Genomic DNA, 19,631 nt, shown 5'->3' on the forward strand with positions numbered 1-19,631 from the left:
GAAATGATTGGACACACACATGCACGAATGGACAGGTGGACTGACACAATATCAACAGCCCCCCCACCCCACCCCCACCCACCCACCCACACCCACTTGAGCTAAAAAACTAAAAAATTACAACATACCTCTTGAGTACTGAACTGTTCTTGTAGACCTGTATCACATGGCTGTTTCAGCCCTGTATTACATGACTGTTGCAGATCTGTATAGCATGACTGTTGCAGATCTGAATTACATGACAGTTGCAGACCTGTATTACATGACTGTTGCAGATCTGTATAGCATGACTGTTGCAGATCTGAATTACATGACAGTTGCAGACCTGTATTACATGACTGTTGCAGATCTGTATTACATGACTGTTGCAGATCTGTATTACATGGCTGTTGTATACCTGTATGGCATGACTGTTGCTGATCTCTATTGCATGGCTGCTGCAGACCTGTATTGCATGGCTGTTGCAGATCTGTATTACATGACAGTTGCAGACCTGTATTACATGACTGTTGCAGATCTGTATTACATGACTGTTGCAGATCTGTATTACATGACTGTTGCAGATCTGTATTACATGGCTGTTGTATACCTGTATGGCATGACTGTTGCTGATCTCTATTGCATGGCTGCTGCAGACCTGTATTGCATGGCTGTTGCAGACCTGTATTACATGACTGTTGTCTCCCTAAATTTGGAGTTGTTTTACTACTACTATTAGTCTGTTTCAATTCAATTTGACGCTTAAACATCATTTGTTTTTCCTTCTGTCTTTTCAGTCTCTCCTCTCTTTCTATCTGATGTTGAGTTGTTTTCCTGTCATGTGACAATAAAGTCTTGTCTATAGTGCTAATCGCTTTTACCTGGTTTTCATTAATCGCCAAGGGTGATTTGAACTCTCTGTGTTTAGTGAAATGTTTTCCAGCGACATCAAAGTTTGTACTCCTGTGTTTTGAGTTTGTATCATGGTGTCTGTGGGCTTCATAATGTACATTATTGTGAGGGTCATGTTTGATTGTTTTGTTGGAATTTTGTTTGATATGGGAAACTTTCTCTATTGCATCAAAATTACCAACATCGTTTTCAAAGCCCCAATCCATTTGTCTAGGTGCAGTAATGGACGTCACTTTGTCTGTGTTCATGTCGTCATCATCGCTTGACGAGTCTGGCAGAACGATTCTCCTCCGCCTTCTTTGTTTTTCTTTCCTCCCCTCCCTAACATTAGCAAAGCCATCCTCCTGCACCTGCACCTGTCCCCTCCTCCTAGTTCTTCTCTTCCCATCCAGGATATTGTCCAGGTTAATGGTCATTTCAAATTTATCAAATGCTTCGTCATTAACTATTTCCTCTTCTTCACTGAGCACACAAAAGCTATCTTCCTCGTAGTTCTGATCTTGTTCTGCAACCTGAGAGAAAATCATATGGTCATCATCTTCTTTTGCATCTTTGTATACCATCTTGTACTTGTTCTTGAAGACACCGTCACTTGATAAATTCATTCGTTTATGATGAAGGGACTGTAAATAGACTTGTTTCATGTCTGTTGGGAAGGAAGGAAGAAACAAAATCAAATTAGGAATCAATGTATGATTATTATGCTCGATGATTTTGAGTATTTTCAAATATATATTGTAATAGTCCTAAGAGAAAAGAGCAACAGGGAATTTGAATAATAATTATGCAATCAAATTTGGTAGAAGTACACAGACACATATACAGACAGACACAGATATGTACACACACACACACACACACACACACACACACACACACATGTATATACACATCTGCAGCAGCACATGTGCATACACCACCCCCCCCCCCCCCCCCCCCCCCCCACACACACACACACACACACACATTTCAGCAATACATTCCCACTTGCAAAATTTGACCAAGACCTGAAAGTCTACTGTTGTGTAGATCTGGATCATGGCAAAGTACAGCAAGTTCACATGGTAATTGTAATGGTTGAATGAAATTGACATACATGATGCAGACAAACACAGATAAATTAATACATGTACTTATACTGTGTGGATATACATACTAATGGCTGCTGGTGACACCTGTGTAGCGTCATCAATAAACTCCTCCAATGATGTGTCTATTACATCAGTGTTAGTTTCATCTGATGAATAACCATCTATATCATCGGATACTTCAGCTTCCTCTTCCAGAAATCCCCTCACCATATCACATTTTCGTTTTCTTGCCTGTATCCATATTATTAATAAACATCTTTGTAAGTAGTATTCAACGAGGTTAGAGCTAGAAGTGTTCATATGTACTTTCAATTATGCACAATTATTAGTTTGCAATATCTCTGAACTGAGCTGAAACTATTGAAAAATGGCACTCTGCCTCTCTATCGGCCTGTCTCCATCCCTCCCACTCCCTTCCCATTCTCATCATGTCTCTGTCCGTCTATCTCTATCTGTCTGTCTGTCTCTATTTCTCTCTGTCTGTCTGTCTGTCTCTGTCTGTCTGCCTGTCTCTATTTCTGTCTGTCTCTGTCTCTCTTTGTCTGTCTGTCTCCCTTTGTCTGTCTGTCTCCCTCCCTTCCCTCTCTTTTCTTCCCCCCCCCCCTCTCTCTCTCTCTCTCTCTCACAGCTCATCCATTTCTCATGTCATGATTGGTCAATACATGCCATGTGATATTAACCATTTTTTGAGCTATTCCACTAAAAATGTCACTACCAGTTAACCATGTACTGTATGGCCATTTATGTAAACATTAATGATGGATGGTGTATTATGGTGAACTCTAAGAACACAACACCATCACAGTAAAAAAAATATGGTGATTTCACATGACACTGACTCAGACCAAAAGGTCACATTTGAATTCTCGGTACCTGTGATAACATTTTACCTAATGCTAGAAGGTCAAAATGGAACAAGAAGGTTGACTTACTCTCACACCTGCCTAGTATAATAGTAGAAATACATAACATAGTGTATAGAGCACAAATCACGGTGTTGACCAAGAAATCACATAATTATTATTATATGACGAACCTGGGTAGTAAAATTACATTTCAGGTATCAAGATAAACTCATGCAAATATTCAAGATTTCAGAAATGGTAGTTCCCTTAATTAACAGACAGAGCAGGGTCAACTGCTGGTAATGTGCAAAATTAATCCAGGGTCTATTGGTGACTAGACATACTTGTATACTAACCATAGCAGCAATGTGTGTGTTTACTGGTGATACTATTGTTGTCTCTGCTACTACTGACGTATCCGGTGAGTCCAGCATGAGAGCTCGTTTTCTTCTCTTTTTTCGTATCACCCTACTGTCATCACTGTCTGAATCACTATCAAGTCTGGTACATGGTGTTTCTGACAACAAAGGAAAAAAAATGATAAGTTTTAGATATTTCTATTGGCTGATGAGATTGACTTACTTGTAACAGGTATTTCTATTGGCTGAGATTGACTAGTTATACAGGTATTTCTATTGGACTGATGAGATCAAATTACTTGTTACAGGCATTTCTATTGGACTGATGAGATTGACTTACTTGTTACAGGTATTTCTATTGGCTGATAAGATTGACTTACTTGTTACAGGTATTCCTATTGGACTGATGATGGACTCTGGTCTGGTTGGTAAAACTGCAGCTAAAGGTGTACTGACTACATTGTTCACACACGTTCTAGAACCAAAAGTCTTTTCTATCTGAGGTGTCTTTGCTATAAAACTGCTGCTCGTCCTTATACCAATTGGTGAGATGCATTTACTTTTCTTGAGACTTCTCTGATTGATACTTGGAGAGAAGCATTTCCTCTTGATGCCACACTTTTGTAATCCAGACATGTTTTCTTCTGGAAATGTTACGTGGCTTTCTGTCTGAATATACGGTGGCGACTTAGATTTGTTTAGAGAAAGTTTTCTTGGATATACTGGAGTGTCTTTCTGTTGCTTAGACGACAGTTTATCTTTGGTTGCTATACCAGTTCCATGCTTGTACACATTTGCTTCTTGATGCTGTGATTTTGCTAGATCACTATTGTGTGTTCGGCCGTCTCCTTTCACTTCCTGTTCTTGTACATTTGAATCTGGTCCAGTAAACAGACACTGTTTTTGTTTTCCACGGTTCCATTGTTTCAGAGAATGGCTATCAATTAGCTGATCAGTTTGTAGAGTAAGTGGTTGTTTACGGGACAAGTGGACGACCTCATTATTATGTTTTTCAAGAGAAGGCAGTACTACGTCATTTTGTAAATCATCATTTGGATCATTTGGATCATCACTGTTATCAATTGAATCTAGATCACTGAAATTAAAATTTAGATCAAAATTTACTTCCCAGATATCATCTTCAACTTCATCAGTCTTTGTTTCCTTGGTAACAAAATTTGAATTATTTTCTTCACAAACGTTTGCGCTAATAACATGATTTTCATTCTGAAAGTCTTCATCTTCTGCATCAGTCCCTCCAAATAATTCAACATCAGAGGCATTGTCATCCATATACTCTTGTTCATCCTTTTCTGATGAACCCTTGACAATATCTCCACAACGTTTTTCTACATTTTTCTCAGACTCGGGCGTAATGTTTTGTTCCTCTGTACCGTGTGGTGTAAGTGCGCTAAAGTCCAATGGTTCATCATCAAACTCTATGTTGAATGATATATCTTCCTCTTCTTCTTCTTCTTCACCAGTACTCAGTTTGACATCAGTCTCACTTTTATCATCCTTTGATTTCTCTTCACTGCTCACGCAATTTACTTTCCCAATTTGCATCTTTTTGGGATTTTCATCACTACTTATTTTACTTTCTGAAACATACTGTTCCTCAGTTTGCTCAGGTTTGGTTGTCGTGTTGACGTCACTCTCTTCAAAGACTTTGCACATGCCCGTATCTTTTACAGACCAAGAATTCTCATCAATATTTGTTTTGCTTTCTAATACACACTGTTCCTCAGTTTGCTCAGTGTTGGTTGCCATGTTGATATCACTCTCTTCAAACTGTCTGCACATGCTCATATTTTTTTCTGACGTCGAGTTGTTTTTCTTGAAATCTAGCGACTCTTGTTTATTTATGGGGACCGGTTCATGTCTGGTTTCTTCTTCAATAATAGTTGTAAGACTACCTTCAAGGATGTCCAAATCATCAAGCTTACCAAGTGAATCTAAAGATGGTGGCATTGCAATCAAGCAGTCATTTTGATTGGATTCACATGGCTCTTCCAAAAAACTGGATGTATTCCGTGTTGTCAGTTGTGTAAGGGACGGAAATAGAGAGGAAATATCAGGATCTTCCTTTGAGATTTCCTTCTCATGCGTAGCGGGTATATCCGGTTTTATCACCTTAACCTTATCCACATTACAAATATCAGCATTGCTAAGATCAATATCAGTTGTACTGTCAAGGTCATGTTCAATGAAAGTGTCAGGATTGCCCACAATGACCATTTTATTACCTTTTCTTACTTCATCGTTGTCATGACCAACATTATGCAAATCTGTATCTCGGTGATGTCCAGTCACATTGTCGATGTCCTGGTTACTACTGCAACCATTTTGTTTTCCATTCATAACATTCTTTTCTCTCCCAAGATCACTCCTGTCTACTAGATTCTTGCTACATACTGTCTTAGGACCACAGTCTAGTTGTACTTCATGAGTTACATCCTCACTTTCACAGTTTGTGTTTGGTAGCCCATCAGGGACACGAATATCAAAATCATCGATATCATCTGTATTTGAAACTATCGCCTCAATGCTAGGAGATTTTGTTTTCAAATCTTTTTTTTTATCCCCAGACTTTTTGACTTTCTGATTATCAACATCCAGATTTGACCTTGATGTTTGCTTCGTAGATTTCTTACCAGTGGCTAAAATATCTGGTAGCTCATCACTGCTATTCTCATCCTTAGATGACTCCTCAATAAAAAATGGTTTTCCATTTTTTTTAGCTTTCCTTTTCTTTCTCGTGTCAGTGTTGAACATGCTGTCTATTTTTCTCTGTTCACAATGCGGTTCAACCACTTTGCCCTGCCTTTTTCTTACAATATCATCTTCATTTAGGTATGATAACATTTCTAGGCCATACTTGTCTCCCTCCCCCATCTGCTGCTGAAGTTCCATAAATTCCATTAATTCCACAAAGTTGGTTGTCAGCTGTGAGTGGTCGATGAATGTTGTAGGTTGTTTTGTATTCTGCCATTCGGTCCACTCGGTAAATGAGAGTTCCTTTGCAGATGTTGCCTGTAACAGAGTATATTTATACATTGTAAATACATGTCATAACATTGTAACCCAATCCGATTAAAATCCGATGTAGTGTGCACATCATGATTTCTTTTTGGCTGTTGCGTTTACTGTTGTTTGTTCTTTTGTGAGCACTCGTTACATACATCTGACACAACACCATAAGCATTCCCATACCACATCTAAGTGGTGAGTGAATTCACTCAACGAATGAGAACACATAACGTACCGAAACATATGGGTACTTCCACTCTGTTCGAGAAGAGCATGAGCACAGATAATGATGTTATAGTTATTGTTCGGTGGTTCTCTTTCTTTCAATTTCGAACGTTGAGTGTTATATTGTAAGACGGATTCTGATTGGCTACTCATAAGTACAAGATTTAGTACAGGAATGCCTATAGTATTGTGTCAGATGTATGTAACGGATGCTCACAAAAGAACAAACGACAGTAAATGTAACGGCCAAAAAGAAATCGCGACGTGTACAGTACATCAGATTTAATCAGATTGATTGTAACCATACTTGAAACACAATTATCATGATGTTTAAATTTTCATACAAGTTTTGGTACAGTAAGGGTTTCATGTATGTGTACTATCAATGTCAGCCACCATGAGACTCAACCTCTGAAATGCATCTTTAACCTTTTAAGTATTATTTTTGTTGTTGTAAGTTTTGGGTTTATTTGTACGTATGTTGTTTTTTTCTTTTACTGAGCAATAAGAGGTATATCGTTAGGGTAATATATGAATGACACTAATAAAGGAACTCCATCATGTATCTGTACCAATTTGGGTACTCAGAGTGTCTGAACTTATACCTGTGTGTTTTTCTGCAATACTTTTCCTCTCAATGCCCATGAAAGTACAGCCACAGAAATGACCACAAGCACTCAAGTAACTAACTCTCCCTGAGCACAGAACACTGACACTCATACATTCATTTGGTTCTGTTATATTACTTGGAAAAAAAGACAACGGTTAATAATTTTAGTTTAAGCTAAAAGACAAGCTGAGTACCTGTTGGTTTGTAGGGTAGTTATCAGTTTTGGTGTGAAGACTCAGCATTGTCCCTCTACTAGGAACCAACGATGTCTTTTCACTGACTTTGTAATGATCCTGCCAATATCGTAGCTCCTCCTCGGTCAAAAATCCATTCTCCTCTACCTTCTTCTTTCCTGAAAATTTTGAAAAAAAATATATTAATAATTGTGGTGATAACATGAGAAAAACCAATAGATCATTTTCTATTCAAAAATACTGCATGGTGATTACTTATTTCTCTTTTTTCGTTTTTAACAAATTATTATTTTAATCTCTCGTGATTCTCTTAACAAATGCAAAACAAAAAGGAACAACGACAAAAAACTACACAAAGACATGGAGAAGACAGAAGCAAGATTGAGGGTGGGCACCTGCTAATTTGCAATGGCTTCCTCCTTCTTGATTTTAACTGAGAATGTGTTGGTATTTTTCGAATACATTTTTGCAGTCCATGCAACTTGAAGAGAACAACATACAGAAAATATGTGGCTTTCATGTAATAATGCCTTTTACACCATCATACACAATCAATTTATTTTGTTTGAACAGAAAATATGGATTATATACCCCTGTCATTCTACGTCACAACAACCCAAGTCTACATTACTGGTTCTGCAGTTCTCAAAATATCATTCCAAATGTTCCAAAATCACCATTATTATTTATTTTTCCTGATTTTATATAAATTATGCTTAAGGAGGTATAATTAAATTATTCCCTAATATTTTTTCCTGATTAAGTAAAAAAAAAATACTTGTGGCATACCAGGGTAAGGGTTTATCACTACTTGTCTACTGAGTCATAATAGTGGTGACAAGGCCCCTTAGGTCATTCATATTTTCCTTGTCTGAACGAAGAAAAGTATTGGGAGGATGATAGCTACATACATCATAACTATGTGATATATTATATTATCAAAAATCTTTGCCTCACCTCTTTTAACAAAGTTAGAAATACTGCCGTTTCTCATTTTGTTGTCTGACGATTTATTCTTGGAATCATTTTTACTCAAATACTTGTCCATTGTAATATGCATCTTATGAACAACGGGATCGATACCTAGGGGTACCATGCGTGGATTATGAGGGTACAATTGTAATGATTTATTTCCCTGCATTGCACGGTGTATACTCTTCTTACTGTATTGACTTTGATTATACACCTGCAAGTAAATATCAATGTCATTCAAGTTGTAATATGGACGAGAAATGGGTATTTATTTTCGATTTGGGATTAAGAAATCAACTTTACTACATATTTCTACATAAAAAAACCCAGTGTAAAACAACATAGACCCAGTCCATGTTTGTGTCTGAGTAAAATATGTAAAAATTATCAGTTAATACAGCAATCAGTCCTATTAAATGATCTTGATGAAATCATATCTTAAAGGGGAACACCACTCCAGGAAATACAAATATTTTCATAAACTTTGGGTTTTGGAGAGTCAGTTCATGATTTCATCTTATCTAATTTTTACTCAGTTGTCAAGAAACAGCAAATTGAAAACTCTTTTTCACCCCTATTGTTCTTTTCAGTGATACACCATTGCATCATGGGTCTTAGTAGACATGAATATTCATTAGATGTACACTGAATATTCATGACAATTTATCTGAAGGAAATAAGCTCTTAGGTGTCATGAGGTGGAAAAGAGTTCAATTTTCAATTTCGTGTTTCTTGCCAACCAAGCCAAAAAATTATGCGATGTGAAATCATGAAATGATACTTCAGAACCCAAAGTTTATGAAAGTACCTTTTATTTCCTGGAATGGTATTCCCCTTTAAATAGGATATTCAAACCTATGAGGATATATTGACAATTTAATAATTTGGTAATCTGACTTTGAATTTGCGAATTGAATCAAATTGCTTGAAAAAGCCTGCTAAAGTATGAAATCAGTCAAAGATTGCAACCATATTTGTTCTCATTTACTGCTGATAGAAATCTGACTTACAGCTTCTTCCTTGCCCTCTGTCACCAGCATAACGATCCTTCCGTGGCGTTTACGACCAGTACGTCCCATACGTTGCACTAATCTTATCGGGCTTTTGTGAGCATCGTAGCAGATAATCAAATCCACATCCCCAATGTCAAGCCCTTCCTCGCCTACACACGTTGACACCAATGTGTTATAACCACCTTCACGAAATGCTTTAACAACCTACCAAAATGAATACAGCAAAAAAGAAAATAAGTAGTGCAGATTGAAAAGTCATATCAGATGCAATTCTTGCTAGTGTTTGCCTCTCTACAAGCAATAATAATAACAATAAAAATAAAGTAATAATTTTGACAGACAAAAATATCAATCTTTGTCTGCACCATGTTGTTGCAAAATGACATCGATATTAAACCCATTTGCTACACAGAAAGCAAATGTGACAAATGGAAATTTAAATTGGACGACCAAAACGGGACATCTAACTTCAGCGTTTTGATGTTCGACAACACGTGTTGGGGAGTTGATGCTTTCAAACTGTATTTTACTCTTTAACTATGCCGTACACAGTCTCAATTCAAATATTGTGTAGGACATAGAACTTATGGGGATGATTGCACAATGTTACACATGCTTAATAAAAGAACTTCATTCATTTAGCGAGAGAGGGGGTCTGGCATCAGTGCGATTGCTGAACTTCATTTTCAGACTTCTCACTAAATTTCAAAAACTTTCACGCCTTCAATGATAACAGTTTCTGTATATACTACAGAGATGTTGATAATGTTACTTCTAATGTGATATACAATGCTGGGTTTCCGGTATAGTATTTTAATGTGCTTACCATAATGTTTTCACATTGCATCTTTCATACAATGTGTCGCAGTGTGGACTGCTATACTTTTCATCATGGTTCACATGATCATATATAAACGTTTCAGTGTTGCAATTGTGAATGTTCATTTAGGAGGAGGGGGTGGTTTTTTTTTGTCCCAAATGAAGGCAGTTCTTTTATTGAGCTTGTGCACACATTGTGCAACCATCCCTAAAGTACTTTCAAATTGGCCTTATTGACTTACCCTGAGTTGTTCTTTCTGTGTAAACCCTTTAGTACTTTTCCCAGCTGATGCTTGTCCAATAAAACTCATAACCCGTACTTGTGGTTGATATTGGTTTAGCATTTCAGCTATTTCTTGTACACTGTCTCGGTATTGAGAGAAAATCATGATACGAGTACTTGCCCCTATGTCAGCATTATTTGAGCTGGTATCTGTAAACGAACAAGACAGAACACAAAATCACAGCATTGTTTTGTAATAATTAGTTTATGGTGAAATTTACTACATATCTACTCAGCTGAATGTACTTAAACTTATTTTAATACTCATTTATTACTAAACAATTAACTGACAATTGTGGAACTGTTTAATTGAAATAGCTCTTGCTGGTTTTTTGTTTATTTTTGTTACATAAATGATACTGGAGATGGACAAGGACCTTAGGTGAATCTCTGATGTTGTTAACAAGACATTGTCTAGACACAGTTCAACTATGCTACAGTTAAGAACAAGTCATTGAGAATGACATAGTCCCCGCTATGATTGGGTTTTAAGGAATTATCACTACTCTGATCACGCAACAACACTTGTGAACCTAAATCAAACAGACTTAGATATATTGTGTCTGCTTGTTGGACATGGAAAATGCCTACAACAATAAAGGATTGGTAGGGTATGGGGGATCATATCATGATGAAAATGGATATGCACATGTATCATGTCATAGAACACTGTCCTAATACCAACTTTGAATGAGATCTGTTCAAGCATGTCTGAGTTATGGCTTTGGACATGGAAAATTCACAAACAAAATGGCTGCCAGGCAGCCATATTGGATCGTATCACGACAAAAATGGATATGCACATGTATGTCATAGAACACTGTCCTAATACCAACTTTGAATGAGATCTGTTCAAGCATGTCTGAGTTATGGCTTTGGACATGGAAAATCCACAAACAAAATGGCTGCCAGGCAGCCGTATTGGATCGTATCACAATGAAAATGGATATGCACATGTATGTCATAGAACACTGTCCTAATACCAACTTTGAATAAGATCTGTTCAAGCATGTCTGAGTTATGGCTTTGGACATGAAAATTCACAAACAAAATGGCTGCCAGGCGGCCATATTGGATCGTATCATGACAACAATGAATATGCACATATATGCCATAGAACACTGTCCTAATACCAACTTTGAATGAGATCTGTTCAAGCATGTCTGAGTTATGGCTTTAGACAGGGAAAATTTGCAAACAAAATGGCTGCTAGGCGGCCATATTGGATTGTATCATGAAACAAATTGACGTGCATATGTATGCCATTGTATGTTGCACCTGTACCAAGTTTGAAAAAAATCGGTCCAGGCATCTCCAAGAAACAGCTGCGGACGGACAGACAGACGGACGGACGGACGGACACACGAACGCACGGACAGACGGAACCCAATCCATAAGTCCCCGTCCCGGACTTCGTCCGGCGGGGACTAATAACCACGGTGGTGAAAAAGTGTTTGTCAGTGAATCACACTGAGCTTTGAATGCCAGCAAACAAAATTCCCTCTGGAAAATGTGCTTTGTACTACAATTGGCTGTGTTTTACTAGAAATACATGATACTGTGCGGTGGGTGGAAAGACATGGGGGTGTTCATCAATAACTGGCATAGCACAAGAACAGCAAATCACCTTCAACCTCTTGAACTATACAAATCTTTTAACCAATTAGAGGAGCTGTAATATCATTTACAGTTATAACAAGGTGATAACATTGGTCACGAGTTAGTAACTGAATGTTTATTTTTGTAGTTAGATATTTTTTTTCCTAATAATATGTCAACTACAAACTGTTGTTTGATTTAATCAAACAACATCTTCAATTCAGAATAAAAAATTATCTAAATTTCTATAAAATATATAGAAATGACGGTTTTAAAAGCTTTGATTTGTCTTCACTTCAAAAAGCAACTTTAGTTAGAAATCTAATGTAACATTGTACTAGTAATTAGAAAAAAATGTCAAAATATATGAATGGATTCAACATGTCATGTTGGATTATTGGAACGAATGCTCTATATATCCGTTTGGCAGATACTGTACAATACCGTTAATCAGGGGGTCAACACAATGTTCAGAATAACTGTCATACTGAATTTGAAGTGAATGCTGTGTTGAGATCACATGATCATAGGGCAAAGGTCTTTTAAGGTCACCAAGTAGTACAGTATTTGTATCGGCTATATTGACACATAATTTACATCTAGTCAATGGTCTTTTTGTGTCTAGAGTTGACCACATGATATCTATTCAAACATCTCGTCAGCAACACTTCATGTGTCTTGACATCCTGCTGTATCAGGTGATGTAACCTGCATGCCTTCCATAAGGGCGTCAGCCTTTAGATTGTTGTTGCCTCTACATGCATTAATAGTAATTTCAAAATTCTGAGCAGTAAACATACATCATACACCTCTTAATTGGCAAATTAACGATTGTCAATTTATATGAAACCTGTGGCTTGCATACATAAGATATTGCCAAATAATAACTGAAAATCATTAATTATGTAAATCACACAAAACTAATATAGTTATATCTACAAGCTTTATAGAACACATGTGCTTTGTTTTGGTTGATGTACGCACCAAATCATATGGAATTTGAAGTGTACATAGCTTAATTACTGAAAATTATTGATTATGTAAATTACTCATTAGGGTTAAAAACTACATCAACAAGACTTACAAAACATGTGCACTCTGTTAACATTAACGAGTTCTAGCGAGTATGTGTACTAAATTTCATTTGAATTGAGAACACAATGACACAGACAGAAAGAGTCAGACAGACAGACAGACAGACAGACAGAAAGACACCACAAAGAGATCCTTACCTTAGGGTCGAACACACAATGTAACACAAGCTCAATAAACAAACTTAAGGCTTACTTACAAACAACTTGAAACTTACCTTGTTCAAATTTCTTGAAGTGCTCCAGGACAACATCACAGAGTTTGCCCATCTTTGGATGACTCATAGGAAACTGTTTTTTCGGCACATTTTGCTTCCCAGCTCTTCCTGGTGTTGAATACATGCTCACATTGGTATCACCGCCATCACCAAATTTGTCTTGTAGCGTGTCCATTAAAGCGATAAACTCAGCGTTCCTACTCAGTTCCGATTTCCCTCTTGACATGGATTTTGACCCATCAGTCATGCTTTGCAAGAATGAGTAGAATGAACGCATTCCATGTTGTAATAGTAGTTCGTAGCCATGATATAAACTGATAGACGTGGCAAAGTCACCTTCTAACATACCCTGTTGAGCTTTAGACTGGCAGGAATGAAAAGAAAAATATCAATGAAATATAAGGAGCATTACGTGTAAACATACAAAGGTATGAAGTTATTTATCATCAGTTCTATAATTTGCCATACACTAGTTTAATGTGTTTTGCTCAACTAGTAATTGCTTGTGTACAAACAAATATCCTTTTGGCAGAAAGAGGATTAACATAAAATACACCTCAGAAATGAACTGTTTAAATTTTTGCTGTTACTTCGTTCAAGAAAACTCTAACCTATTCTCAGTTAAAATCAATAAAAAAATTTGGGGGCTCCATACAATTTTTTTTTTAAATAGACGTAAAATGGTCAAAATCGAGCTATTTTAGAATTGCATAAGGTTGCTGACTACTGTGTAAGCTCCTTTGGAAAATATAACAAGATTGATGATATCCTTCAAAACAAGACAGCGAAACCTAAGTTCCTTTTATTATTTCAAATAGACCAGGAACAAGCTTGCATATGGCAAAGTTTTTAAAGAGATTTTTATAAACTTTGATTTTCAGTGAAATTCGTTCCCAAGGCACATTCTAGCTTAACTTAGAAACTAGAAACTGCCACTCTATAATTTGAATGACTTGTTCAAGTATTGTCTTCATGAACAATGTAACCATGGCAATCAGTCCTCATGTCTTTGCAGTCTTCCCTTGTTTTTCCTCACAAATAAATCATTGATTACTGAAGTGCTCTTTAAACTCTTCTTGTGAAGAAAATCTTAGAAGAGAACAAACACTACAAGCTGATGAAATTCTCTGCCAAGAAATTTCAAATTACATATGTATGTGTTGTTGTTGTTGTGACAATATACTAGTATCGTGTACCAGTACAAGTGTATGAATCCCTTACCTGTACATTGGTTGGTGGATTGCAACGGAAGTCTTCTCTGGCTTTCAGAATCATAAACTTAGAATAGTTTGATACATCTCTTGGATATAAAACTCTGTTTGTGACCAACCGATTTATAAATATTGACAAGATCTGTACAACAACAAATTATATCACAATGAATACATGTATGTTCCCGAAGATATAGCACCAACTACATTGTATTGTACAAACTATATTTTTCACACAAGCATGGCTGTCTTTCACTCATAAGTGATATGAGCTTCCAGACAATGAAATAATACTGCAACTATAGAGGCAGTCACGCAGGCATTTATTGTTTTGATGTGTGCATTTGATGGCTGCAGGGTGACATGTTAGTTCATTTCAAGTAGACAAGAAACAGTATTCATTCAATCTTGTTATCTAAATGTGTAATATGTACAGTTTCTTATCGATTTCTGCATGGTTGTATCAAATAGAGCCACTGAACAGTAACCTGCATTGTGCTGTAAGTGCATATACAGAAAGTAAAAACGTGGTGTTTTTTCTTGTGAAACTACTACTACTCACCTGTAAATATTGTTGTTTGATAGCCTTGATTTCATCATCAAGTTTAACAACAATCTTATCAACTTTCCTCTCATGTACATATGGCTGGATATCTATGGAATCTTCTGATCTAATTTCTACATGCGATATGAGTAGATGGTTCAGTACTTGCTGCACACTCTGTAATTACAAAATGGGGTTGTCAATTATGACGTAAAAACCGACAATAATACTACAAACAAAATTCCTTCACGTTTGGTTTTAAATGCCCTCCAAAATAAAGCGCCAAGTAAAATCATTGATGTTCGTAAAAACACATATCCTGGAATAGTAAATTACTCTTCACTCCTGGGTCGATGGTGAAATCAAGGGAGCAAGTACGCTACATTCATGATTGTATATACAATACTGTTGTTGTAATATGTCACCAACAAAAACTGACACACACTGCAAAATCTAATTCCTTCATTTTAACTTAGCTTAAACCTTCATCCCTTCCAAATGTAAGATGTACAGTTATTGCTATGTAAAATTGAGAAAGGAAATATATTCTTGGATAGTCTAGTCATAACAGTACTCAAACCATGACATATCATAATCTTGTATCTCTCACTAAATAGTGGAAAGATTGAGACATTTTCTTGCAAAGAATCTCGCATTTCAACTATGAGAATGTAATTTGAGTTGAGCAAACAGTTCATATGTTTCATGGCAGTTTTAGTCTCTTATAAAAGCATGCATGTTTTCTTTTTGACTTACCTTTATGTCACCTCCTGGTGTTGCACTCAAAGCAAGAATCCTAAATTGCTGAGTATATCTACTCAGTTCTTTCACAACCTGTATAAAATGATTAAAAAGATGGTTTTAGAAAATTAATCAGAGTCCACAGAACTTTGCAATGACATGTACATGTAAGCATCACATCTAGTCACTAAGAAAAGTATTTGTCAAGTCGCTGTTTTGATTACATCAACTGGAATGATGATCGCAATTGACACAAAGGGACGTTGGTTATCATCATTCAATAATAATTCTCTAAGGGTTGAAAGTTATTGCCTGATGTATTTAATGACGTGTGGTTCACATTACATGTAAAGGCAGGAGAAATTCAATAGGGTGTACGCTGCAACAATAACCATTGAAGTAACTGTGGTTTCATTATTTATATAGAGATGAAATCTGTCTACATCTGCAAGGGAACACACACCACAGTCTGTTTGCTCAGACTGTATGCACACACTGAATATACATCTGCACTTGTACATGCAACCTCTCTATAGTGGTCTGAGATGCAACTTAAAATGCTGTCTATGGACTTTACATACTGTCACACACAAGTGGTCAACAATGTGTTGATAGTGCAACTATCACATTCTAATTACTTCAGTACCTTAAAGGAACGAGTACATGTAAATATCCACGCTATTCTGATTTTACAACTGTTTACATTGCATCATGCTGGAAACCGACAATTCCTGACATCCATACTTCCCAGAGTATTGCAAGTATGCTTGCAAGCCAACGCCCATTTCCATGGATAGTGTGTACTAACCTGACAATAAGCATGGTTACCCATAGCTTTGTGAGCTTCATCAATGACTAGACATTTGACATCAACAGCAGGGAGTGCACCACGATTCAAATCATTCATCATTACCTGTGGTGTCAGAAAAAATACACGCTTCTGTTCCCAGGCTTTCCGTCTGGCTGTAGGTGGCATACTCCCTAACACAATATCAAATCAGAAGTGTATATTTATGTATACATTCAGCGTTTTGTCAAGGGTGGTTGAAATGTGTAGGTGAAATCTACTTTCAAGAGTTCCCTGGGTACTTTACCAATTTTACCAGATTACCCATCACCCACATCCAGCAGAAACTGAGGACATCCCATGATTTTACAACAGCTAGTTACTCTTTTCTGATTTGTTTGACAGTATTCTTGGACATTGCTCAGTCAAATCTCACCGGTGTACAGGGTTTTGTAAAAAAACAAAACAATTTTGACAATTTTGAAATGTAGAATTAATGCCACTGATGAGTTTTTGAATACTCATCCTCATCAGTTCATATACAGAATCATTCTTGGTAGACTGTAGGAGATAGTTGCATGCTATTATTTTTTTCCAACTGACTATCTTCAACTTGAAACATCTGCACTTACTTGTGCCATGCTTGTGCATTGCATTGCATTTTTTTTCTATTAAAGCCACTGTTCTATGTATATTGAATTTTTATATAAGGTGCTTATAACAGATACACACAATGGGAATTATGAGGGGGGGGGGCAACTTATTTCAATGCCAACACCTTGCCTTGAGACTCAGACCACTAAATGGTCTGCGCTAGTGACTAGTTGTTGGTTTTCAGACGGAAGATTATTTGGAAATGATCTCAGCGAACAACTAGCCAACACCCTACAAATATACAATGGGAACAATTTTATCTGTAAGTTGTGTAAGTAAGCAGTCAAAGGTAATCGGAGTGGCTATTACCACCGTGACTCTGTTTTTGATTCCCAATCTCTGCTCGATACATGTAAGATCATGGATATATTATTGAGATAATACCAATCCATGATAAGAAAAGATACACATGTACACGTCGTCCCTTCCTACTCCGTCTGCAAGGACTAATGTATCTCATGATGATTCCTTGTATCTTATTAGAGACATGTTTTTAATTCAGGGATATTCATACCTGTTAATTCAGCTGTATCATGCTGTGGTATACCCATGATATTATAGCACGCTTCGATTTGTTGTGCAACAAGGGGTTTGGTGGGAGCCATGAACGCAATCTTCCCCTGTGGGTACCATCGATAGAAATTGTACATCACTACAGCTGCTATAAACGTTTTACCTAACCCTGTGGGTAATGTCACCATTGTATTTTTAAACAAGGCCTTTTGAACGATATTATACTGGTAATCCCTTATCTGATAATTCGTAGGATAAATCCATACGTTTCCTGACGAATAATCGAACCCGGTTCCATCGCAATGTTGTCCAGTCGCATTTCCGGTTTTAACAACACGGGTAGCGTCGCCGTTTGAGAGGTTGTCTGAAGTTGAAGCTGCACATGATTTCGTTGCTGTGTTCACTTTCAGTACATCGGAGTGCTGTTCGACTGTAAAATCTGCAGGAATGAGCATTTCGTCATCTATAGCCCACTCTTCGTCAAGTAAATAAACATCGGCATCTGACTTTTCTGAAGTCAGGTCGGTCTTGCGCGACAAGTTCTTCGCTCCCAGTGCACTTGAAGTTGAGGTACTTGTTGTGCGGCTCCAGCTCTGATATAGTGTTGTCTGTTTTCCCTTTGGTCCATTCATTGTCATCTGCATACGCTCATAACTGCTATATTTTAAAGGAAAAAAACTGAAGTAGAATAAAAATGCGTATCAATAATAATATTGAAAATGGCGGCTAAATGTTCATTTGTTTGTGATTTCTCGAGTTATATTCCTTCACTTCGAACAGTGATGGCGCTCTCTAACACTGAGCAAATACGCATACGAACGATTCATACAAACATATTTATCATTGTTGACATTGACTTCACACTGAATTACCAATATTTTACACGACAATCTATCAAACCACTTTTAGCTGTGATAGAACTACCATTTTTGTGTATGTCCATCAAGTGTCCATACATAATTTCATTCTAGAGCTCGAAACACACCATGGCCGCTCACATTCTCGCAAACCAGAGCTGTTTATTTCTTCCGCGACACTGTGAAATAACAATCTCGCAAACCAGAGCTGTATTTCTTCCGCGACACTACGAAATAACCTCTCTTGGACGATGCCGTAAAAGAGGCTGTGGTTTACGACGATGGGCGATCACTGTTTTAATTTCTGATTTTATATATACTTCCATCAGTGCAGTCGTGTACATAGAAAATGTTATCTACAGGTGGAACACATTGATATAGACAGCAGTACCGTAGCCTGCGGGGGGGGGGGGGGGGGGGGCAGCTGCCCCCCCCCCCTGAGATTTTGGAAAAAAGAAAGAAAAAAGCTACTTTTTGAATACATAGCAATGCTATTAAAATTATTATTTACGTGACGATTCCTAGCATGCGCGATTTCAATGGATAGTTCACTAAAGTGACTGTACACTGACTCATATGTATCTTATATCGCTAATATGTATCTTATATCGGTATTGTACGCTGGCTTAACTTTGAATTAAAATGTGTCCTGTTAAAAATTGTAACATTTTGCAGCAAATTAAAAAAAATTTGCGCGGGAAAGTACAAAAGAAGTGCGCACATGCACATGACATGTGCATTTGAAGATAGCAAGTCGCAATTATGTCAGCGAGTGAAACTCAAAAAAAAAAGACGGAAAAAGTCGTTCAACATGAGGTTGCCTGCTATGCTGCATGGAGTGACTCGTGACTCCGAAGATGCGCTCGATCTCATTTACATCTTGTTCATTAAAACATTTCATGCTGATAAAACGGCAGATCTCTTTTTGGAATATTTGGTGACCTGAAAAACTATTAAACTAGGTATGCAGTTTAAGAATCACTATTTGAAGATATTGCTTTCAATAATTGTGTTCGTCGTTGTCTTTGGTTAAAATGTTGTTTGATATATTAAATTATCTCATTGCACTGACACTAGCGTTATT

General features: G+C 37.1%; 1 protein-coding gene across 1 annotated transcript; it reads right to left on the reverse strand.

Moving 5' to 3' along the window:
- Positions 1-1,336: 1,336 nt before the first annotated feature.
- On the reverse strand, positions 1,337-18,322 carry LOC144444611 (uncharacterized). The gene is given in 16 exon segments (XM_078134099.1): positions 1,337-1,438; positions 1,440-1,537; positions 2,048-2,213; positions 2,915-2,926; positions 3,184-3,344; positions 3,567-6,219; positions 7,246-7,403; positions 8,203-8,431; positions 9,228-9,434; positions 10,292-10,475; positions 13,237-13,604; positions 14,462-14,593; positions 15,014-15,172; positions 15,752-15,829; positions 16,545-16,717; positions 17,692-18,322. Coding segments are annotated over 16 exon segments (5,511 nt in total).
- Between the last annotated feature and the right edge of the window lie 1,309 nt (positions 18,323-19,631).

The sequence above is a fragment of the Glandiceps talaboti genome, chromosome 2, assembly GCF_964340395.1.
Source record: "Glandiceps talaboti chromosome 2, keGlaTala1.1, whole genome shotgun sequence".
In the NCBI taxonomy this organism is placed as follows: Eukaryota; Metazoa; Hemichordata; class Enteropneusta; family Spengelidae; genus Glandiceps; species Glandiceps talaboti.